At 37.0% G+C, this 26,261-nt stretch overlaps 1 protein-coding gene across 1 annotated transcript in view; it reads right to left on the bottom strand.

The window, feature by feature from the left end:
• The window catches only part of GRIN3A (glutamate ionotropic receptor NMDA type subunit 3A), a 202,088-nt gene extending 197,242 nt beyond the window's left edge, over window positions 1–4,846 (bottom strand). Inside the window, exon 1 of the mRNA XM_074282997.1 lies at window positions 3,147–4,846. Within this exon, the coding sequence (XP_074139098.1) occupies window positions 3,147–3,965 (819 nt within the window). The 5' untranslated portion in view covers window positions 3,966–4,846. The remainder of the gene's footprint in view (window positions 1–3,146) is intronic.
• Window positions 4,847–26,261: the final 21,415 nt, after the last annotated feature.

The following is a 26,261-nucleotide window of genomic DNA, read 5'->3' as shown; positions in this document are numbered from 1 at the left end:
CCCTTAACCTTGTACCTTCTTTGTTTCTAGAATTCCACCTAGATTAGGTTTACTTTTCAGGAGTCACAGAAAAGCTTCTTGTTTAGGAAATTTCATTATTATTTATTTTAAGGGAAAAATGGCCAGTCTATAAATTACAAATTCATATTGACTTTTAATAGTCTGGAAATATTTGTGGCAACATTTTATAGCATATAATCTCCTAATAGGTCTGAATATAAAATACAAATAAAGAGATAGATAAGATTACTCAGTTGTTTAAAAATATTCTGTTAATTCAGTAGCTCTTTTTGTATAGTTTTAAAAGATTGATTGCTCTAATTTAAAATACCTTTCCAAATACAAAAGTTAAAAAAATTGCTTAGTAGAGAACTTATTTGGTTTTTATGGTTTTAAAGGCCAAAGATAAAAATTCTGAACATAACAACCTTGTACTTATATAGTAATTAATGATTTTAAAGTCCTAGTCTTCATAGTAACCCATGAACTAAGCCATTGACATTTTATTATTCCTACTCTATAGATGAAGAAATTTAGTTAAGAGATTTGTACAAGTTTCCAGGATAATAATAGGTAGCATTTATATGTTTTACAATTTGCAAGGCATCTGCTTATCTTTTGTTATTTGCTCCTTACAACAACTTTATGGGGTAGATGATCTTTTAATTCCTATTTTTAAATAAAAAATGAGGAAAATGAAGGTTAAATGACTCACTCATGATCACATAGCTAGTAAGCATCTGGGCCTGGGTTCTAGATAGGTCTCCCTATCTAGAGCTTTTTCCGATGCAATGTGAGTATTGAGGCTGAAACTTTAACCCAGAACTTTTGATTATATGCAATATTTATGTTTTTAGTTATTTTATTAGTTTGAGGTTATAAAATCAATCAAGCATTGAGTATTAATTACCACCAATTATGGACCAGACACTGTTAAGCATGGGGATAAAAAAGAAAGGTGATAGTACCTCCCCTCAAGGAGTTTATATTCTATGGTGAGAAAATGTTCACACATACATACACACAAAAAATAAACAGAAGATAATTTAAGGGAAATACATCTGCAATGGAGGGAATTAGGAAGTGCCTCAAGTAGAAGTTGACATTAGAACTGACTTTTGAAGAAAACTAGAGATTATAAGAGTGTGACAAGGAAGGGAGTGTATTCTAGACATAAAGGGATAAAATGTACAAAGTCCTGGAGACAGGAGATGGAAAGACATATGTATGAAAAAACAAAACAAAACAAAACAAAAAACACATCATTTGGGTTGGTCTACTGAATGTGTGATTGGGAATAATATTTAACAAAACTAGAAAGTTAATTTGGAGTCAGGGGGTACAGACTTTAAATGACAAATAGAGATATTTGTGTTTGATATTAGAGGTAAAAAAGAGTCCCTGAAGTTTACTGAACAATATTACTTGTATTATATACTGTGTAATAGATCTTAAGATTTAGATAACTCTAAAGAAATCAGAGATACTAGTTTTGGGAAAATTCTTACTATTTAGGATTCTTTTCCAAAACAAATGAAAAAGAGACATGGTCTATGACCATAATAGCTAAGTATTATGCAAGAAAGAGGAAGTGACAAGAATTATTACACTGACTATTAAATTTAATTCTATCTGATTTTTATATGTACTGATAAAGACACATCCTATCAATGTAATTTCATATATAAAACACTTGGGCCATAGGCAGCATTGCACCTGTGCTCTTCCGCCTCTCCATCTGCTTTATCACAGCCATTCAGATTCAGGTGACAGAAACCTTTTAGATGAAAGTTAATTAGTCAGTGTACTGCAGATCAAATCTTCCCAGTTCAATGCCAAATGGAAACATTCCAGTCCAAAGGGTGGACTTGTGCCACCCATTTCTAAGTTTCAAGATGTAATTCATTTTTTTTTTCCTGAGTGGAGTAAAACAAAAACAAAAACCTCCAGCAGTCTATTAAAAACTAATGCATATTGTATATTAAACTTTATATACACCCAGGGATTCTATATGCAATTCTGAATATGCATTTAAGGAGGAAGAAAAGAGATTAGAAATAACTTGGGAAAACAAAACAAACCTTGGAAGAACAATATAATTTGAAATCATGAATATTCTCAATTTTTTTCCACTGAATTATTGGTTTGCCTTTACTAAGACCCTTAACTGTTTTTAATGTTCCTATCTTTAAAATGCTACCAATGCCAGTGGCACATCTTTTTCATTTTCTTATCCAATTTACAATTCTGCTAGATCACCAAATTCATCTAGTATTTTTAGTTTGAATGGGGCAACCCACCTATTGCCCTAAACACAGACACCCATGCTGCCACCAGTTCTTTCCTTTAATTCCTAAAATTGCCTGAGAGAGAAAGAGACAAATAGACAGAAACAGAGAGACAGAGAGACAGACAGACAGACAGACAGACACACACACACACACACACACACAGAGAGAGAGAGAGAGAGAGAGAGAGAGAGAGAGAGAGAGAGAGAGAGAGAGAGAGAGAGAGAGAAATAGGCGCTATTACTCTCCACCTTTTAAAGGACCGTATTGTTGTAACATTTCAGATATTTAAGACACTTTAAGAATTAAATCACTTTTACCGGGTGTTACAGATTTGTTTTTTGAAATTTTAAAATATTCTGTTTCTAAAATTTCTCATGGTTCTGAGTACAGAGTGAATATTGGGCAATCCTCTTCTCCTCAGTTAAAATTTTAAAAAATAAATAAAAAGTCAGGGAATCTGAGCTAAGCTGTCAGACTGCTTTGTCCTGCTCGCCCACGCATCTTATTTAGGGTAGTGCATTGTTCCAGATTTGGCTTTGCCAAGGAATGTTCCGGCTATATTCTTAGTACCCTACCTTTTAATTTGAAAGTACAGTTGCTGTCCAGCGTTCTGAAACATTTTTTTCTTACTACTTACTCTCGACCCACTGCCACTAGGGGAGTATGTATAACCTCAAGGTTCTCACTTCCTACTAGAATGGGAGGGATTATTCTTACCATTACTCCTCTACTTCCACCTGTGTCCATTCAAAGCCAAAGAAACATTGCCTATCCCATTTCAGCACTGCCTTCCCTTTCCTGTTCTCCAGTCCCCTTTGTGCTCTCACCATCTCCAAGTGATCCCATTTCCCTTACCTGACTCTTCCGAGGAAATTCGTAGCGCACTATACTGATTACTGGGATGTGTAAGACGGAACTGATGAACTCGAGCTCCAACATCTCCCCCTGGCTTTGGGGAAAGGCAAGCAACGCTGACACCCCTTGTACCACTACTGTGTGGCACACGCTCTGCAGGAAGGAGACTGGGTCGCTGCTCCAGGCCGAGCTCGGGGAAGAGAAGGGCAGGAGAGGGAGGTCCCCGAGCCCTGCCTCAATCGCCATCACCACTTCTAGGGACAGGTTGTAAGGCAACAGTCCCGACATGCGATTCAGGTTCTCCACAGCAAAGAGGAGAGCATCCCGCGGAAAGAGCGTAGACTCGCCCGCGCCTCTTGGCAGTCCAGCCCCTCTGCTGGGCAGGGCGCTCCCAATCCAGCGGCTTGGCGCCTCCGCCCCTCCGACGGAAGAGGGGGCCCTGGTCCTCCAACTTCTACCATCTGCCTCTGCCGATGCCACTGCAGCCACCGCCTCAGCCTCCGCCCTGGCCTGGCCGTCCAGGGTTCCTGCAGTTTTCCTAGCTGTGACGGGCGCCGTGGCGCCCCCGGGGTAGATGTCATTACGTTGCCCCCTAGCCCCGCTCCAGCCTTGTCCACTGATGGTGGTGGTGTGGGTGGCTGTAGTCCAGGGTTGCAGGTGGACTGCCCCGATTCGCACTGTGTGCCCGATGCGCTTGAGAATCTGACAGGGTTGCGGGTGGGATGAGGAGCCGGGGACCCTGGCCAGGACGAGCGCACAGGGCGGCAGCAGCAGCAGACAGATCCTGCTCAGAAGCCACCACAAACTCAGTCTCCTCATTACTGAGACCCGAAGCGGGAAATCCGGGGCGCCCCAGGGAAAGCGACGCCCCCCCTCCGATGTCTCCAGAAAAGGAGAATTCCAGAGAATCCGAGTGTAGTTCACTTAGACTCTAACTCTAAGGGCTGGGCCCCTTCCTCATCGAGGTGGAGCAGCCAGATCCTCCTCGACCACTTTCCCAGCCATAAAAGTTGTCGCGGATCTTCCAGGCAGTCACTTTGGGCCGCTTTCGTCTTGAGCCGGGTGGCTCCCGGAGCCGCTCTCTACCACCTCCTCCCTTCCTTGTCGCCCCTTACATCTCTCAGCCCCCAGCTACCACAGCACCCCCAAAGCACCTTTCACTGCCCAGGCATTCCGTCAGCCGGACCTGCCCCATCCACAGCTCTTTGGAGAACTCAGCCCAAGGCGTCTCTCAACCTCCGGGGCTGTTGGGACAAGCCGGCAGCAGGATGGATGGATGTGAACCTTAAATCAACAACATCGAAGACAAAAACAGAGTCTCGGCAACTGAACGTCTAAGAACTTACAACCGATGATCCTGGGGAAATGGGAGCAGGAAAATAATCACCCCCGAATCTCCCTCTTTATTGTTCCTTTCTGGCAACATCTGGTCCTGGATAATTCCCGAGGCAGCCCTGAGGTAAATTCACCCCCTTCCTGAAAGAAAAGGGAAGCCGAATCCACCTTGCCCCTGCACTGGCTGCTGTTCTCTCACCTCGTGCTCGCTTCATTTTCCTTTACATGACTTCCCTTTTCTTGCTTTTCTCCTTTCTGCCCGCTGTCACTCTTTCCTTGGTGGAATGCTGGTGCTACTGGGCAGTAAAGGGTTCTGTTAGAAGAGGCAAAGTTATCCCCGCCCGCCCGCTTGACTCGCCCAGCCCAGCTCCTGTTGCTGGAGACGTGCCTTCTGCCTGTCGCTTGGCTGCGCTAAACTCCCACTGATCGGGATCTTCTCTGGAGGGTGATCAGACGGAACCGAGCCTCTGGAACCTCCTCTCTCCTCGGAGGCTGGGATTTGTAGTCATCTAAATCTCCTTCACAGAAGGAGAGGACTTCAGTTTTTCAGAGAACCAATAGGGAGCTTCCCAAGAAGACGCGGAGACTGAGGGCTCCAAGCCCAGCCCTCTTCCAAGGATGGTTTCAGAGAACTGTTAATTTAAATGACTTCCTGCAATAGATCATTTTCACAGGTTTTCAGAGCAAAGGGCATTTAAACAAGAATTATTTATACCTGCAGACACTTTCACTTATAGACCACCAAGCAGTGTGAACTCTTAAGTGGTTGAGTTCTAAATATAAGAGTCTGGTCATATATCAAAGAATATATTTGTGACAGAAATTAGATATATTAAAACTATGTCGACAGCCATTCAAAATGGGGTTAAATGAGAGTTAATAATAGATTTGGGTCAGCAGTCAGTTTAAAGGAGACCCCAAAATATTGTTTCTCTTTGTAGAAGTGCCAGAACACTTCTTCCTAAAAAATAAACAAAACACACCATAAAGCTGCTTATTCCTGCTAAATCTAGCCATGCAAGAGGAAATTAGCGCTAAAATTGATAGTTGCTCAATACTGAAGATGTTAAAATGCCAGTCATGTGCTTTGGGGGAAAGAAGGGTAATCCAGGAACGGGGTAGTATCTTTCATACAGAAGACACTGTTTCCTTCTCTCTCTCTCTCTCTCTCTCTCTCTCTCTCTCTCTCTCTCTCTCTCTCTCTCTCTCTCTCTCTCTCTCTCTCTTTCTTTCTCTTATTCCTTCATTCTCGCTCTCTCTTCTTTCCTCCTCCTCCTCTTCCGTCTTCTTTTTTTGTTCCAGTAATACAATAGTGGGTATTAAGGACAGGGAATTCTGAATTCTAGTTTCAGCTCTATAGAATTAGGACTTTGCAATTTATTTCATCCAACTATGTTCTAATTTTCTAATCTATTAAAGGATTAGGTAAGCACTTGCTATTTACCTTGTAAAGCTGTTTTAATTTACAAGCTAGATATTCTACTTTATTCTGGGGATTAACAGGCTAGGGTTATATGAGGATAGAGATAGGAATGGGACTTTTCATTTCATTGGACTCCTGCTCTTGTAAATTGGCACCTGCTTTGTAACTTATTTTCTCAGACATTTATATAGGCCCTAGACCATTGGAAGGGTAATTGAATTACTCATCCAGAGTCATACAGCCAATTAGATTTTGATGTGGGATTTGAATCCAGCTCTTTTGCACTTTGAAGCCAGCATTCTGTCCACCACCACATGTTGCCTCTCTACAGCTACATAAAATCCTTATAAGAATAAACTTTCTCCATTTGCACTTCTCATTAGCAACTTTAGGTCTGGACCTCTGATTTCACTGATGTAGGGGAACTCTTTTGAGACTTTTAGTAATTTCTGCTGTGGAAACTCTGTTGATACAGAACAGCAACTATTCCAATTTAGTTTTAGCATGCTTTCTAGGGTATTGAGTAGTTAACTGATTTACTTGCTTATGATCACATAAGTAGCTTTTATGAGACAGTACCTGAACCTATGGCTTCCTTATTAAGGTCAGATTCCTATTCATTGTACCTTCTCTCTCTCAAAGATCTGTACCCCAAATTAGAGGATCATTGGAATATAAAAACAGAGAAGGAAGGAACATCAGCAAACACTGAATCTAACCCCCTCATTTTCTAGCTAAGAAAACAGAATTCTAAGGAGGTTAAGTATCTTCTTCATGGTAATGTAGATAATATTAGACAGCCTAGATATGGAAAAGGCTTCCAGGAGATTGATCTTAAAATCAAAATGTAGGACATATTGCACTTACAGTTCCTTACATGTTAAGACACAGCTGAGTATTAACAGAGGTCTCTAAGTTTCTAGAAAGTTCATGTATTTCTTACATAGGGACTTCCAAAAGTCTTAGTGAATTTCTGAGCTATGAAAGTTTAGAAAAGCTCTAAGACTTTGGGGGCACATTGTATCAAACATCTACCTTAGAAGATGACTGTTGCTATTGTCTTCTACCAGAGATTATCAGAATTCTCCTTTTTTTCTCTCTGTAACCTAAACATACTCTTTATAATTCTCAAATGACAAAAGGATTTGAATCTCTTTGGTCTGTAGTGAACAAAGGGGAAGGAGCCCTTTCTGATAGCTTTGTTTGTAGCCCAACATTTTTGATCCTGACATTGCTCCAGAGTGCTAATTTAGTACTTTGTTGGTTACTCATCTATCCATAGTTAGTACTCAAGCATTGAACAAAGTGAGAAAGGAATACCATTAGAGAAAAAGTGGGTATACTGTAATTGCTAATCTGCTTTGTATCTTACATGAAGGTTATTGAAAATCCATAAATATCTGAACATCACTAAAGAAATAGTTGAAATGTAACTTTGAAAAGTTAAGGTGGATTTGGCAAATATGGGATAGTCAAGATGTACAAAGCCTTTGTTAGTCTTGTGGATATTTTATGTTGCTAAGCACAAAACTCTCTTTTCCATTTCATTCTTTCTATTCTTTTCCCCATTTCTCTCTATTTTTCTACACTGATGTCCTTTCACTATTCTTCTTCTTTTTTTTTTTCTTCTTTATATATAGCTTCAGTCTTTATCATGTTGTTCTTTATACTCAGATAATTCTTCTAAGAAAACAGTCCATAGTAGGAAAAACACTGGACTTGCTTCTTAGGTGTGATTAGGTGTCTACTTTTGGGGGAGGGTTGCCTTTGTCCCTCTGAGTCACAGGTGATACCGTTCAGAGTAGATTCTAGCAGTCACTGACTCCCAACATGTACCACTGATGAACTTTTGAGAAGCAGTTTGAGTTAATGTGGATAATTTTTCCCAGCAGCCTGAGAAGAAGAAAGAAAATCAGAACTGGAATACTCACTGATATTTCAAGATTCACTGGAAATGCTGGCATAAGCAGGAAGTATGGGTTAGGAAGAAGAACACAGAATTCCTTTTGTGCTGTCTAAGCCTGTGATGTCTGAGTATTTGTAAAAGTAAAAGTTTCCTAAATCCAGAGGCATTTTGACCAAAGGACAGGTAGAATTGTAAATAACACGATAAAGGAATGAATCAGGATAAGCTTTCAAAGGGTAAGCTACTTGAGACATGTTTCCTTTCAAGGAGGTGATGAATACCATCTTCTAGAGGAGATTTGACAGGTGAGAAATCCCAATGATCAGAAGTAATCAGTATCATCAGAGATAGAATCAGCAGGGGTCAGGGAGGACAGTTACAATAGAATTCACACTACCTAATGAGAGTGAAGACCTTCAATGAAGAAAGGCCAATAAGATGTGGACACTGGAGTCTTAAGGGAGAACACAGACTGGAGAAGTAAATTCTAGTTTTCTCCTTGGGAAATACCATTGTTGTGTAGTGATTTTCAGTTTTGTGATTCTTCAGGACCCCATTTAGCATTTTCTTGGCAAAGATACTAGAATGGTTTGTAATTTCCTTTTTATCTCATTTTACAGATAAGACAAACAGGGTTAAGTGACTAGTCCAGGGTCATACAGATAATAAGTGTTTGAGGCTGGAATTAAACATGAGTCTTACTGAGTCCAGACCCAGTGCTATATCCACTGTACTACTTAGCTTCCTGGGAAATACCATAAGTCACTGGACTTTTACAAGTCCTTGGGAAGAAACTTTGTACAGTATGAGTGGGAAGGTAGCTTTTAACTTGGCAGGCTTTGATATGAATTGTAGCAGTGCCCTTTACTTTATAAAATAAATACAAAAACATTTTTAGTTAATACAAGTTTGGAAGGGGAGCACGTCATTACAAGGGAGGAATCCAGGATAGTGAAAATTCCTGTGTTCTCTAAGTCATTGTGTTGGAGAAGGCAGAGTTCTTCAAAGTATAGCCAGTTCCTCATGAAAAAGCTTATAATGCAGGATTTTACTTCAAAAGCCCTAGTATACTCAGGTGCTTATAAGCCATGTGACTTTGAGTAAATCACAAAATGATTTCACTTTAAAATGGAAATGATGACAATTGCACTATCTGCATCACAAGATTGTTGGGTGGAACCAAAAATGTGTGTGAATGTGATTTGGAGGAGTAAAGTGCTATATTAGGTGCTACTGTTATTAACAATATTATAGCTAGATTCAGCACAATTCTGGAAAAACTAACCCAGATACAAAGATGACATTCTTTAACCTTTGTTCAGAATCAGAAATAAATTACTTCAGATCATATGATGGATAAGCAAAAACAAAAGGAATCAACTTTTACTCTATTTTATCTTATTTTTTATTTTAAGTGCCAGGAAGTTTATTGTTCTGATCTCAAATAGTAAGGAAGGAATAGACATTTATACAGTGCCTACTATGTGCAAAACACTATTCTCAACACGTTCTACAAATATTATCTCATCTGATTTTCACAATAGCCCTGAAAAGTACATGCTTCTTTTTGTTTGTTTGTTTGTTTTGTCAGTATTTTCTCTACTCCACCACTTCAAACTGGCTCTTTTAAAAAAATAGTATCCTCCCCCCCACCTCAATTGCATGGCAAAACAACTTTTAGCTTTCATGTTTACAAGATTTTGAGTTCCAATTTTTGTCTCTTTCTTCACCTTTCCTCCTCTTCCTAAAATGATAAGCAATTTGAAATTATTCTAATTTATTTTAAAATAGGCATAAATACACTCCTGCACTTCCTGGTATCAGTAGGAATAACAATAAAAGAAATGCCAGGGAAATGAATGTTTGGATGTAGTATCAGAAAGTTGGTTATGGGAACATAGAACATTGGTGAATCAGGAAATTTGGACTATTGTCTCAGCACCAATTTGCCAGAGACAACACACTTAACCTTGACTTCTTGAGTTTCCTAATTTTCAAATGTATAATGGTAATTGCCTAACATAGAAATAGCATTATTCAGTATACTCTGAATCCTTAAGAACCCTTTTTGAGTACTTTACATTTCCTGGATTGTTATAGGATTACTATCTTAGTCACTAAAAGATTCAGAAAGCACTTACATTTTTCTCACCTGACAACTGTTCCAAGTTCTACCCATCACTGGCTCTGATACTGTACAATAGTCAAATTTGACAGCACTGCTGACATTATGGGTCTGCTCCTTGATGCAATAGTAATAAAGCCCATTTTATATGCATTCATATATGAAACACACTGCAGAATTTCCAGACTTAATCAGACAACATGGTAGTGACCTATTCATAAATTCAATCTCTGTCACCAGTGTTGTAATAAAGACTCTGAGTAGAGAAGTGAAGAAAAATCAGAAGCTGAGAAAAGGAGCATCCTAAGGTATGGATGCCAGAGTAGCATCAATCAGGCCTGCCTAACTCAACAACTATGCTTAAAATCCTCCTCTGCTTACCCTGGTTGTATTTTTCTTTTCACTTTAATTCATGACAAATTCATGACCAGAGATTAATTTTCTTCTGTTGTTTTCTTGGTTCTACTTACTTCATACTTACTTTACTTTGTGAGTGAAAAGTGTTCATATAAGTCTTTGCATGTTTCTCTGTATTTATCATATTTATCATTTATTATAGCATAGTGATAGAGGAGGAAATGGCAAACAGCTCTACTATCTTTTTGCCAAGAGAACCCCAAATGGGGTCATGCAGAGTTGGACACAACTGTAAAATGAACAACAATTATAGCACAGTAATATTCCATTACATTCTTGTACTATGATTTGTTTAGCCATTTCCCAATGCCATAAGATTTTTAAAAAAGGTACAATATTATGGGATAATTAAAAGTTTACAGATAATATGTATTATTTAGATTAGTCTATTTAGATCAGAAGCTTCCTTGAAAGAAAGGGGAGTTTTGAGTATGGGAAACTGAGAGGAGCTTGAACCTTTTAAAGAAAGATTGGTGAGCTTGCGTGAGCTTATTGGTTCTGTGAATTTCTTGAAAATAGGGACTATCTTTTGTCATTCTGTGTATCCTTAGCACACAGCATATGTTTCAGCACATATCAGGTGCTTAATGTTTATTGACTAACTGATTTAAAGTGTAAGGACAGAGTCCAGGAAGAAAGAAAAGTTCAAACAGGGATATTAGATGGTACCAAAGATAAAATGGGTTTATATCAGCATTTTGCTAATGGATAGCACTATCAGGCATTGGAGAAGTTATATTTTTCTATATATAAAGTAATTTTCCTAAAGTGCAGATCTAATAATGTTACTGCTCCTACCCCACAATCCACTTCCCCCCAAAATAAAATACCAAAACTTTCAGAGATTCCAATTGCCTTTGGAATCAATTATAAAAATCTCTGTCATTCAAAGATCTTTATAACCTAGTCTTTTCTTATTTTTCCATTCTTCTTCCACCTTACTCCCCAACACTTCTGGCTTGTTCCATAAACAAGACATTCCTTCTCTAGGCTCTAGGCATTTTTTCTGAGTGTCCCTTATTCCTGGAATGGTCTCTCTCACAATCTCTACTATTGCCTTTTCTGACTTTCTTTTAGCCCCATCTTCTAGTGGAAGTCTTTCTTAACCCTTTTTGATTCTTATTTCTTCACTCTGTTTATTATTTCCTTTCTTTCTTGTATATAGCATGTTTGTATGTGGTTGGTTTTCATCTCCCTAATATGATTGTGACTTCCTTGAGAGCAGAAATTATCTTTTGTCTCTTTTTTTGCATTGCCAATATTTAGGACAATTCCTGGAACATAGAAGACTTTTAAATGATGCTTTTTGGTTGATAAATGGTAATACTCTTCTCCTTGCACCTAGGGCTCAATACTCAGGCTACAGTTTGCTCCAACATTTTACAATGAAAAATAAAAACCTGTGATTTAAAAAAAAATCAGTAGTGGATATCCCACCAGTCATTCAGTGTCACAACTTCTTGATGAATTTAGTAGATCATCCACATGAGTTGTTGTGGCCAAAAATATATTATTTTATGACTAGTTTGTGGTGAATCTTTGATTTTAGTTCATCTTATCTTCAAAATATAATAATAATGATAAATCTCTCTCTCTCTTTACATATATATATGTATATATAGTGCTATAAAGTTTACAAACATGTTATCCTATTTTATCCTATCAACAATCTTGTGACATGGGTTCTATAATTATTTTAGAAATTAAGAAACTGAAGCTGATGATAACTGACTTCTCCAGGGTCGCATGACTAGCTTGAAGTATGATTCAAATTCAAGTCTTCCTGATCATGAAATATGTTTTTTAGGTCATAATGGGAGCATCTGTATCTTGGGAGGGCCTATCACCTCTTGTGATTGACACCTCCTCTGAGAACAATCACAATATCAGATATGTATGTGAACATTAGGCTTTTCAAAGTTCCCCATCTACATTATTTTACTAGAATCTCACAATAACCCCATGAATTATTATTATCTTATTATTATCACATTTTACAGATGAGGAAACAAGCTTAAAGTTAATAAAAAGGGCTTGTCCCATAACTCCAAAAGTTCATAACAAGAATTTGAAGCAGATCTTTTCAATTTCCAGGTCCACTCTTCTATCCAGGAACACCAGGAAGCCATATTCCTTTCTACACTACTATATGACACTATAGTTGGACTTGTAGTGGAAGCGGTCAGCGACATTATGGATTTTATATGCTGGCCCTGGAATCTAATCACCATTTATGACATTGCTTTATGAGAAAAGATTCTGAGTCCTAATATTTTCCCTCTCTAGAAAAAGATGAGGGTATTTTGAAGCACAACACTTTTAAAGTTGGGAACTGCCTGCTTTAAAAAAATGTAATCTCTAAAAGACCTCAGTGTCTTTAAAAATTTCTGTTGTCTTCCTATTCCAGTTGTTGTCAGTGGAGTAAGTTATCAACTCTGACAAGTGCTTGGCCTTTTCAGCATTCCACAGGATGATTAGCTAAGAGTTCTACTTCCCATCTTGCAGCCAGCACAGAGCTGGGAGCCACCAGAAAAGATAATTTTCATTGCATAGAGCTTGAAGAGGCTGTGATGGAGGAATTTTCACTGTTACCGTCATCATTCTGGGGCATTTTTCTCCATCTGGGTTGTGGAATAAACCTTGGCACATTCCCTGTTGCAGTCATTAAAAAAACAAAACCTGTCATTTCAGTGCCCATACTCCAGAAGGAGTTTTCCTTTCATAGTCTGAGAGTTTTGCAAAAGGCTGCCTAAACCTAACACCTTCCACGATGCACAGCTATATAATCCTTCCACTTATGGAATATATTTAGTATTTGTTCAGAAAGAACATACAAAGAACATACAAATACAAATAAAAGGATTCCAGTAGATAGATGAGGTTTTAAGGGCTTCATTAATTCTGGGGTCTTATCGAGATAATGGCTCCAATAGGAATGCAAGCATTGTGATTAAGCCTGGTCGACACTAGCGCCTTTATCTGATAAATGGTGGTGGTGGAGGAGTAGATAAATAGGAGCTATTCTAAAATGTTTTTCTTGAGAGAACCGATAGTTTCAGATTTCAGGTTTGTTTTCAGCTTGTTAATGTAGAAAAAATCTCCCACCAGATTTGGAGTCAGAAGCCTGATTTTTGAGTTGTAGCTCTTCTACTTACTACCTTTATGACTATAGAAAAGTTATATCTCCTCTCTGGATTTCTGTTTCCTCTCAATAAAATTAAAGGGTTGGAATGGATTCAACAATGTTTGAGTAAACATTTGTTTAGCAGTGAGTTGTGCAAAGGCAAAGACTGAAAAACAAACTAGTTCTTGCCCTCAAGGAGATTACGTCCTATAAAATGTAAGCAGATTAGTAATGATAAAATAATTCAATGTGAGAAAGGATCAGTAACTAGGGGAACCGGGAAAGTCTCCAAGGAAGAGATAGTGTCTAATTTGATTCTTGAATAAAATCAAGAATCCAAAGGAGCATAGATAAGAATGGAGTGTCTTCCTGTCCTGGACAATTATCTGTACAGGATCAGGGATATAGTAAATGTATGGCTTATTGAGTTCAGAAAATACCAATATTCCATTGGCTAAAATGGAGTACACAATGGGAATAATGTAAAACAAATATTAGAACAAATATTAGAAAAGTAAACTTTAGCCAGTCATGAAGGTCTTTAAATGTCAGGTGGAGAAATTTGCATTTTATCCTAGAAGTATTATGGAATAATTGAAAATTTCTTTCCTGGGGAGCAAGGTGGTTTGGCTTCTGTTTTAGGAATTTTTATTTTATTATTTTTTTTTGTCAGCACTGGAGAGAATGAAATGTAAAAGGGAGGTATTGGTATCAGAGAGACTACTTAGAATTTGATCACAACAGTGCAGTCAAGAAAGGATAAGGAGCTGAATTAGTTCATGGCTATGTGAATGTACTATATGGGATTTTTAGGGTACCTTCTAGTTTTTAGGCACATATTTGGAAGCCTTCTTCCTTAGTGCTCAGGGACACTAAATAAAGAAGAATGACAAAAATCATATCCCCCAGTGCATACTTTTTATTGTTTTATTGTACTGTTAAATATGGAAACAAAATCTTTTTTTAGAATATTGTGAGACTGGAATCTGCTTCTAGGTTATTTTAAACATTTCAAAACAGCTTTATTTGAATTACCCATTAAATGATTTAGGAATAAGATAAATCTTTATATTTGGATTAGCTAGGATCGGTAATAATCGTACAATACAAAGATCTGTATAATCTGGACTGATAGCTGAGAGAAGAGGACCAGTAGAGGTCCCATTTACTGAGTTGTGTGCTCCGAAAGTGAGTACTCTCCAACTTGTACTTAATTCTATAAAGATAAGCTGTCTATTTCGATGGAAGGAATAAGGTGCTTCCCTAGAGCAAATGAGGTTATACAGCAGGATAAGCTGTATATACCAGACATGGGGATATCTAGAGGCTGGATAAGTAAAATTGCTCTAGATTTTATTTTCAGGTGCTACAACAAATAGAGACAGCCTACAAAGATAATGCTATGCAGCATTTTGAAAGTGTATTTGGATTTTTAGTGCCAACCATATAGTAAGGGCTTAATAAATGATTAATAGATTCAGTTGAACTGAAGTAATCTTGGAGTAATCCTAAAGTTGTCCTTGGGATGGTATCTATTGAATTCTATACTGGGGGAGTGAGAGAGAAGAGATGGAGGTGATAACAGAAATAATTAGCATCTGATCATATGGAATTGTACCAAAAGCTCAATATGAAAACATATTCATCCATTAAAAGTTTTGGTATAATGAGATTGATTTGAAAGAGACAGCATGTGAATAATAATAAATACCCTGGATTTAGATAGCACCTTTTTCTTGAAGAGCTAAATGCACTTTTGCAGATTTTCTCTTATTTCCTTTGAAGACAGAGAATCATAGATTTTATTTGTTGCCTTAAATAAACAAACAAACAAAAAATCAGTGCCAGAGGCAAAGAGACAGACATTAAATGCTTTATCCAAGGTCATTTAATAATAGATGTCAGACTAGAATCCCTTATTTTTTATAATGGTCTGAATTGGGAAGCAGTATCTGTTGGCATGGGCCAAGTTATCACAGAAATAAAAGCTAAGTGGTATAATACATAGGCTACTGGAGAAGGAAATGGCAAACCTCTTCAATATTTTTGCCAAGAAAATCCCCAGTAAGGACTTCCCTGTAATACCTTAACAACATCAATAAGAAATGGAAAAACCTTCAGAGATCATCTACCCTTTTTTGTTTGTTTTTGGTGAGGATTGGGGTTAACTGACTTGCCCAGGGTCACACAGCTAGGAAGTGGTCACATTTGAACTCATGTCCTCCTGACTCTAGGGCTGGTGCTCTATCCACTGCAACATGTAGCTGCTCTTCTACCCTCTTGTTTTAAAGATAACAAAATTGAGTCCCATAAGGTTAAATGATCTGGCTTGTGTTTTATAGTGATTTAATTGGAAATGGTAGACTAGAACCTAAATCCCATGTTTCTAGAACCTTTGTTTTTACATTGTATCATGAAAATATTGGTGCTTCAAGGAACAATACATATAGTAGATGTCTTTATAGCAAATATTCTCCAAACTGCAGTGAACAAAAAGCTTTCAAAATATAAAGATCTTAGAAGATCAAATCATGTAAGAACAGAATGAAGTATATAGCTCCATTATTGTGACTGCTATTTTCATTGTATAAAAAATGTCATTCTAAAGATGATTTAATATCCTTATACTTTTTATTTAACTGGATCTGGGTGATAGTCAGCAAAACATCAAATAAGAAAGAATGACAGCTGCAGAGTGACTTGTGCCAGTCCATTTTTTGCAGACAACATATATGCACACACAATTTCTGCAGACTATATTTACAGATTATATAATCCCTGAATTTATTAAACAATCAGAATAATTAACAAATAAATGCTATTATACAAAATACTTATAATCTCCAAACTAAGTTGGGGCAGGAAACGCTTTAAAATAGAGACTTAGCAGATGAAATCTTGCTTTCTTTTTATTCAGTCTTCTGAACCTAAACCATCTAGAATATATCCTGGCACGCTTCCATGACTAAGGACATTTCTTTTTTTGTTTCCACTTTCTGATCAGTCCTTATTAGAACATGTTTAAATGCTTCATTGCTCTTACCTCTTGGATAATATGAGAATCAACAGTTCTGTTACGTTCTGAGATAGAAGACTACCAGATATTACTCCTTGATCTACATCTCTGCCCTATAGAACCATGACACAATTATCTGAGCTAATAATGTAACTTAAGGACCCCTGGGTCTTGCCATCCATCCTGTAGTTATATCCTTTCTATTTCTAGGTCCTTCAATTTTCCTGCTGCTGAGCTTTATTATATATGTTGTCTCTCTTAATTAGAGTGTGAATTTCTTGAGGGTAAGAACTGTCTAGCTTTTTCTTCAGTATCTTCAGTGCTTCCATATAATAAAGTGCTTAACAAATGCTTATTTCTTCATTTATTTAAAGACATGTGGGAATAAAATATATATTCCATCATCTTGTCTATTGTTAGAGTGCCCTGTACATTCTTTTACTAAGCTCATAGAGGATAAACTGACATTATAGAATCATTATTTCATTACAAATTTGATTTTAGCTGTTTCTTTAGAACTGTAAAATTGTCTGTAGAACATTAAATATAACATAATGAGAGTGGGATAGTAACTTTTTCCCAGACCATTTCTATCTGAACGTCATTGAAAAAGATAAATAATAGCAACAACAAAATGGACATATATAGCATTTTAAAGTTTTCACATTAGCTTACAGTATGCCATTTGAATCACATGAGATCAGTATTACATATAATATTATCCCTTTTTTATAGATGAGGAAACCAAGACTCCAAAAGTTAAGATGATTTTCTATGGTCACAAGTTCTATTATGGTTGTTATTGGTGGTGCACTAGAACCATATATGTAAATTATAAATAAATTTACATAAATTATATGTAAAACCATATATGTAAATTATAAATAAATTTTACATAAATTATATATAAAATAGTATAGTGAATAGAGTTCTGGGTCTGAAGTCAGGAAGATTCATTTGGTTAAGAACTTCCTACCTGTATGACTCTGGGCAAATACTTTGATTCTTTTTGCTTCAGTTTCTAATCTATAAAATGAGATGGAGAAGGAAGTAGTGAACTTCTCTATTATCTTTGCCAAGAAAACACCAAATGAGGTTATGAAATGGACATGACTAAAATGAGTAAACAATAATAATGCTAACTATATTTTAAACCTTTTTTTTTGTTGATATATAATCTGAAAAGATAGAGAAAATGTGAGAATGTTTGTCTAATTAGTAAAAGTCCTAACCATTATTTTTGCTTTATTAGTAAGATCAGGTTAAATCAGAACTAAGACTAGAAAAAGGAACTTATTAGAATATCAAAGTATGAAGGTCTTAAGCAGGAAATCAATGCAGTTGACTGGAAATGTCTTGAAAAGTCACCTACAACCAAATCCATTTTCTTTACCTGATAATCTACTCTTTCTTCAGATCTTTGTAATCTGATTTCCATTCCCACCCTTTGACTAAGAATATCCTCTTAGTAGCTGCCAAAGCTTTATTAATCATTAAACCTAAAGACCTAAAGGCTTTATTCTCCTTGAGATTTCTATAGGATCAGAAACTTTTGAAGCTGTAGGGAGTAATCATGATGAGTTTGAAGCAACAGTATCTTCCAACTCAATATTCTTTCTTCCTTTGTCTTCCAAAAGACTATAAATTTACTGCTATTTCACTAGCAAATCATTTTCTTTCTTATTTGTGGATTATTCATCTTCTAGACTCCTTAATGTGGATGTTTCCAAGTAATCTCTCCTTGATTATTTTATTTCTTTCTTTTTTTTTTTTTTTTAAATGCAGTGGTATCTCAGCACTAGGCTACTTTGTATTCAACGCATTTTGAGGAGGGAAAAAATGCTTCAGCACTTGGCCCTCATTGCATTTAGTTGTTGCTTTGGTTGAATAATAGGGATGTGAGGTTGGCCAGGCTTACTGCCCAACCCCTGCCTCTGTTGCTATTGTCCTAAGCCATGGGCAGCTCTACTCAGCTAAGACAGCATGCAGAACTGTCAGTTTAGAACCCATTGTGCTCAAGTTGTTTATGTCAAAGTTGCAGAGCAGCTCCTACAGGATGATGTGGCAATAGTATAGACTCTCTCAGTTCTCAAAACAATAGTTTTGGAAAGGGCAGAGAACTGCCAGCATGCTCAGTAGGAAGAGAAACAGCAGGATCCCAGGTGGAGGTGGTACAGTGGCAGCTGAGAATTTAGGACTCTACATAGACTTCAGCCCTAGATGCAGCCCTGGTTTCCCCCTCCCCACCCCCAAAGCTAGCTTTGATGGTGTGAGGTTGGGGGGAAAGTGTAGAGGTTGTGCTTCCTCTCAGATAGTGAGTTGAGTCAAGAAGAGAGGAGCTTGGATGGTCTGGGCTGGCTTGTTTTTACACAGTGGGAAGACCCACTTGGGGCAAGTGATTAGGCTGAGGGCTAGAGAAGTACTCTTTATGGGAAAAAATTACTTTGGTAGTTGCCATTTTTGCCTCTTATCATGCCTTCTGGAACCAATTAAGGATGAGTCTGGAGATTGCACTGTATTTCCTGCTTTAATGACCTTATTTACTCTCATTATTTCAATTCTTCTACCTCTGTGTGATGACCCTTACTTGGTCTATCTTTTTTCTGTACTCTAGACCAGCGTCTCCAACTGTTTATTCTGAACATTTTTATTTGTATTATCCATCTGATTCATCTCTACTTCAACATATCCTAAATCTTTACTTGTGAATTCCTGGGGAAGAGCTTGCATGCTTAGGAGGAGCAAGTTCATTGGTTGAAGTAAATTTTTCCAGAAGCCCTTGAATTATCCCACGCCCATTCTCTGGGAGGATAAAAGAGGGAAGTCACTACTCTGGATCAGAGTTAACGGCAACTGTCTGGAGACAATGGTTCTCTACAGGAAGAAGAATCTGTCTGAGAGATTTGAATTGACACAGCAGATCTCCTCCCAGAGAGCAATCGGCAGCTTCTGGAGACAACAGCACATTACATATTGGCGCCCAATGTGGGGCTTAAGAGGAGAGAATTGTCAAGTACCGACTTAGCACTTAGTAAAAACCTAATATCTCATTATCTCATTAGCACTTAGTAAGAACCCAACACATCAGAATACATCCTCATACAGTATTGTTGTTGAAGTGTATAATGATCTCCTAGTTCTGCTCGTTTCACTCAGCATCAGTTGATGTAAGTCTCTCCAAGCCTCTCTGTATTCATCCTGCTGGTCATTTCTTACAGAACAATAATATTCTATAACCTTCATATACCATAATTTACCCAACCATTCTCCAATTGATGGGTATCCATTCATTTTCCAATTTCTAGCCACTACAAAAAGAGGCCCCAACTTCTTAAATTGTGGGTCATAACCCCATATAGGATCTTATAACTGAATATTAGTGTCATGAAATTATGATTTATTATCAGTAAATGTTTGATTTGTAAAACTATTTTATCTATCTATACATGGGGTCATGTAAAAATTTCTCAGGTAAAAAGAGTGGAAAAAGTTTAAGAAGCTTAGGTCTAGAGTACATAAGACAGAGGTCACTCCTACCACCTCACCTTGGTAGCATGATCCTACAAATCTTTTAAGGGACATTCAGCCACTTGAATATCCCTAGAATCTCTACTAAACCACTATAATCTTGGGGGATGCTAAAAAAAATCTAATATAAGCAAACCTAGAGGAGGAAGTTAATATGGATAAACTAAAATAAAAAATATGGCTAGATATGGATAAACTAAAAACAGAAATATATAAAATATGATAGTCCTTTGAAAAAGAACAATCCATGCTGTAGGAGTGATAAGCAAAACAATACCAGGAATATTAGAATCATAATTATAAGTAACATCTTTGGTACACTACTGAGTCCCATTATGGGTAGAGATTATATTTAACCAGGCAGCTAAAGAGATCATGAGCTTCCTATAGGCAATCTATTTTGATGCTGCACTCTCTATTAACTACTCTATATGTAAACTATAAGGTGGCACAAGAAATAAAGTGCACAGTGATGACTGCATAATTCATATCACCTCTTTTAGTCAGTCAAAAATATTTACTTAGTATTTTCTATGTACTATATTAAGTACAAAGGTAAAAATGCTTCCTGCCTTTAAGAGATGTCATTCTTATGTGAGAGACAATGTGTAAATTGTAGATCTATGTAAGATATATTTAGGCATATGTGGCAAGGATACCATGCAAGGTATACTGAGGAAGAGTTGGGAGACAACATGTGGTAGGAAAGTTAAATGATAATCACCATGATTGTTATGAATGTAGTTGGGGGTCCAAGACCTCCCCCCCATGCCCAAATGATGAAAAGTCTCTGAAATAACATTCCTGCAGGAAACAGGTACTCCTCTTATGGTAGAGGAGTCTGCTGGTACAGAAGAACCTGCTTTTATTAACCAAACCCATCCCAAGTACCACTCAGTCTCTTTCCCATCATTCCCAATTAGTTAATATTCTAGTGACTTACATCAGCTTCCTCTCCATCTGCTTCATGCCCTCCTAGTTATGTTTCCCATCCCTTGTCATGTATCCCTTGTTCAAAGATGGTGGAAAACTTCTCCTACTGGTTGTGTTGGTTAAAATGCAATTAGTCTATTAAGCATGCTCATTCCTCATTTGCCTTTGCCAGGTCATTGACCCTAATTAGTATGTGCTTGATCGGGATCTGTGGTAAGACTGTGGTTGAAAAGGCTCCAAGGGACCCATTTCTGATTGGTGGAATCCACTTGTTAAGTTACTTAGTTAATTATTTTCAGAATTCTAGTCCTCTGTAGAATACAAATTGTTTTGTTACCCCATCTGGAGTCCATCTATCACAGCAGTACCTTGATGACCATCAAAGTCATAATGAATACAGCTGAGGGCCTTAGGAATAACAATACCTCCAAGACACCAGATTCCAGAGCTATCATTGAGGAGAGAAATCACTGTGGAGAGGGACTAATATTTCTTCTCATCACCATCAGCAACTGGTGACCAACTGTCACTAACTGTTAGATGCACACTAGGAACCAAGTGATAGTACCTCCCATGTCACCTGCCCTGCTTCTAGCTTAACCCTAAGAATGGGTTAAATGGGAGTTTTAGTTCCTGTAGAAAGGGAATGACCATCCTCATGAATATCTATCCATCTGCCCCACGCTGGACTGGTAACCTACCTTCACTCAAGTAGCCACATTCATTGAGGCAGCATATGCCAGACAAATCAGACCATTCTGACTATTTTGATCCCTATCTGCTTTCAGATCTTGTTGGATACAGGCCAGGGTCCTGAACTCAAGAGCTTTGGGAATAGTAATACTTTTTGTCCATTGCCCAGGAAGCATCCCCTCTACAGATGCAGCCTGGGACCTGTTCCTATGGGTGCTATAGCCACAGCTACTGGAGACTTAAGAAAGATAATTATTGTCAACAAAGTCCTTGACACTGATAAATGATTCAACACCAGAAACTGATAATTTTTTAATTGGTGGAAGTGATATTAGAGAGGAAGTATTTAGATCTACTTTGTTGTTACATTCTAAAGATCATAATAAGACTTTTTCATCTAACCTGTAGCTAAAATATTCCATAGTTATCTCTTCCCTTGGAATGTGAACATCTAGAGAATAGGAACTGCTTTACCTCTCCATTCATATCCCCAGTATATAATACACATAATAAGTTTTTGTCATATAATTTGTTTATTCATCTATGGAAATCTGAGAGGGAAAGAAATTAGCACCTGGGAGGGGGCAATGACTTAGGAAGGATCTCCTGCAGAAGATGGGATTTGAGCTGAATACTGAAGGAAACTGGGGAAACTAAGAAGCAGAGCTGAAGATGCAGAGCTTCCCAGGCATGGGAGACAATTAGGGAAATGATATGAGATGGGAGGTGACCAGCTGTGTTTGAAGAATTGCAAGCAAATTAGTGTTGCTGAATCATAAGAGTTGTATGGAGGTATGTAATGTATAAGAAGAATAAAATGATAAGAAAGGCCAGTTTATGTTAAACAGAGGAATTGATTGTAATTTGGAGTCCTGGAGCTCATTTAACTGTGAAGCAACATGAGCAGATACATACCTGAGAAAAAAAATCACATTAGCATGTGGGAGGAAAGTGGTTTTAAGTGAGAAGGGACTTGAGGAAATATTCTTTAGCTCACTAGCCAGAATCTATCCTCTCTGGAGAAAGGCAAAGGACATCTTCTATTCAGGAATTCTGAATGATTCAGCTGTGTTAACAAGGGTAAGTATTCTATGTCATCCCAAAGCTATTAGAACTCTGGAGCTCAGAGAAACTCTACATTTGTCTCAGAGGACCACAGGGTCACAAATGATTGCTTCAGGGACTCATCTGGTCCTTTATATTTTGCTTGCAGTTTTTTCTGAATCCCTGGTTGAGAAAATTTGCCCACTCTTCACCTCTTTACATCAGGGACTGTGATAAGGTAAGCCCAAAGACCTCTTACTACTAGAGTTGGCTCTCAATTCTTGTTCTCACTCCTGCTCCTATTCTCTTCCTTTATAATCCTGACCTCTGTGCAAAGAATGCTGCTTTCACTTATAGCCTATTGATCCCTCTCCCTATCATCCCTCTCCCTATCATCATTGTCACTCATGCTATTATTAAAGCCCCACATTTTCCTCTTATAGCAAGGCTCAATCCTTTAAAAAAATAGAAGCACATTCACACCTGGCTGTAGTTGCTGAATTTATAAAGATAGTTGACTTTTGTTTTCCTTATGCTGGCAATCCAGGTTTTCCAGTGGCCCTGGCATTATAAAATACTGCAGATTCAGCTTCATTGAAGATCCAGGCAGATACCTGAGAACATTCTTACTACACTATGGCACATCTGGGTGTCATACAGGTAGAAGTACAGATATTACTCTGACATCAGACAGATTTGGAGTCAGCTGCCTTTTTATTGTTGCTATTATTCTGCCATTTTCAGTCATGTCGGATTAATGACCTTCTCTGGAATTTTCTTGGAAAGGATACTGGATTGATTTGTAATTTTCTTCTCTAGTTGATTTTATAGATGAGGAAACTGAGGCAAATAAGATTAAAAGACTTGACTACAGTTAACAAGTGTCTAAGGATTTGAATTCATGAAGAGATATCTTCTTGATTTCCAGGCCCAGTGCTTCATCTCTTATGCCCCTTAGCTGCCCCCAATCGATATTAGGAGCAAGATTTAGAATTTAAGTTCGAAGTCATGAAAGGAAGAATAGAGGAAAATTTGCAGGATCATACCTTTAGAAGTAGGTGACCTTGAAAGGTCACCTAGTCCTAATCAACTATATTAGAAATAAAACAGATCTGCAAAAGTAAATGATATTCAGGATTAGGCAAGAAGAGAAAGAGCTCAGATTTAAACCCAAATTTATTGACTACAAATCCAGCATAATTTTCATGGTATCAGTACACCTAATTGGAGCTTCTTACTTTTGAATATAATATCAAGAATGTCCTTTTAAAGTTTTTTTCTGAAAGGAATTATGGTTTTTGGTTAAAATATTGATTCTGAAGTCAGGAAACTGGATTTGAATTTCTTCATGTCCTCAGATACCTAGTAACTGTGAGATCCTTGACAAATCAGTCAGTTTTCCAGAATCTCAGTTTCCAGATGTGGAATGGGAAAGGGGATGAGGAGTGTTATATAAATGTGTTATTATTTTTATTTTAATGCCCCCTATATTTACCTAGAATGATTTATAGTGATACATACATTTACAATATATATATATGTGTGTGTGTATATATATGCATATATATATACATTTATATGTATTATATTTCTCAGGAATAATGAATTATTGTTATTTTTGGGAAAAAAGGCAAGAAAAGAAATGAAAATGTGTGTCCTCTCCTATGGAGGAAGCTTAGTAGTGAAAAACCAGTACAAGAAAGGATAGTGATAGTAAAACAAAAACAAAAACCACCAAAAAAAAAAAAACAGCCGAGGGACATAGTGACCCAGTTTGGCTTTTTGGGTGGAAAGAAAGCTGGGGGGGGGGTGAAAGGACACTAAAAACTGTATCTTACATTGTATTGAATACACTCTGACATACTATGAAATGTAACTATACTATTGTTAAATATAGATAATAATACTAAGTACAATTATCCCTTCCATATCATGGAGGTGAAGAATATGGAGCACCAGTGATATAGAAAATCCAAGTAAAATTTGTTGAACCTCCATTCTAACCAGAGAAGTTGGAATTATTTTCTATTAAATGGTACAATATACCAATATTCTACAATACTATACCTATATATGTATATAAATGCACATATATATGTATATATATATATGTTTACATATTTCTCAGTTTCTAAACTTTTTCTGTGTTGTCTGCTGGCCTTTGCATGCTTCTGTAAAACTTCCCCTACATTTCATTTAATTTCTTTTGCTACTGGAAATATATCAAATTATGATGAGGAAAGTTGCAATGTGGAAAGGAGAGGTATAATACTCTCACACTCTTCTACTGTCAGATCTTGGCCTCAACACTTAGGCTAAATAAAGCACTCATCTTCCATTTTTTCTGAAAGATACATTTTAGACTTTTTCTCCTCAAGGCTCCTTACTGTGGGTGTTAGTATTCTTTTCCAGACCAGATTCTGGTTTTTTTGAAGTCCTTTATCTAATTCATTGGTTTCCAAAGTGGGGTATGTAAGATAATTCACTGAGGTGTGAGAAGAAAATATTAGAACTTCTATTTAAATTTTTTTAAATTAAAAATAAAAATTAATCTTTACTAATATTTTATATGTGAGTTGATACTAGTGTTCTCACTCAGTTCATGTCAGACATTTGCATATAATACATGAAGTATCTTGAATTTAGAGTGGAAAAGTAGGTCTTTCAGGTATTAGAAGACTCTGTGAGAAGTGGTTCACTGATTGATTTGTGACTTAGTTTATATGTGTTTATATGTGTTTGAGTAAGTGACGTTATGGATTGCATTATACAGCTTTAAGTAAATAAAAACTTCCAAAATGAACAAGGGAGTTAAAAATTCTTTCAAAGAAACCATGGACCAGATATAATCTTGATCATTGGAAGACAAGCAAACAATTATGAAACTGATGAACTTAGTATTTCCAATGGTTGAAACTTTTGAGTAGCTATAGAGGTAAAGAGCTTCTGCTTTTGGTTGAACCAAATGCAAATTATCATTTTATTTGAAATAGAGATTCACATTCACTATCATTAATGTTGACTCTTTGTATGTCCCCTAAAATGTAAGATAATGATGGCATAAAATCATCATAATTTGAAGCTACTGAAAAGCTAAATTTTTGATGCTGAAAATGCAGAGTTCTCCTGAATACATTAAACTTGTTAACATAATTTTTAAGTTGTACAGACATCTTCTAAATGAAGAAATTTATAGATTTTGAACCATTTATGAAATATATAAAAATGAAACTCCCTCTAACTAGATTGCAAGAACTGACGTCAGGGAAGCTGGAAATTTGAATTTTACCAAAAATCTGATTGGTGGATAGAATTAGAAACACTTATTTTGATTTAATATTTCTCTATTGTCAAGGGCACCACCAACTTTCCATTCATGGATGGTTGAAACCTACATGTAATCCTTCTTTCCCTGCAACCCCTATCCTCTCTAATTTGTTGCCAAAGCTTATGATTTGATCTTTATAACATCTCTGGCCCACATCTTTTCTCTATGCTGCCATCATCCTGGCACATGTTCTATAATAATAACTTTTTATTTGTTCAAATACATGCAAAGTTAGTTTTCAAC

This window comes from Sminthopsis crassicaudata, chromosome 1 (genome assembly GCF_048593235.1).
Source record: "Sminthopsis crassicaudata isolate SCR6 chromosome 1, ASM4859323v1, whole genome shotgun sequence".
Taxonomy (NCBI): Eukaryota; Metazoa; Chordata; class Mammalia; order Dasyuromorphia; family Dasyuridae; genus Sminthopsis; species Sminthopsis crassicaudata.
Note: the sequence above shows the minus strand (reverse complement) of the source record. Positions and strands in the feature narration are given on the sequence as shown.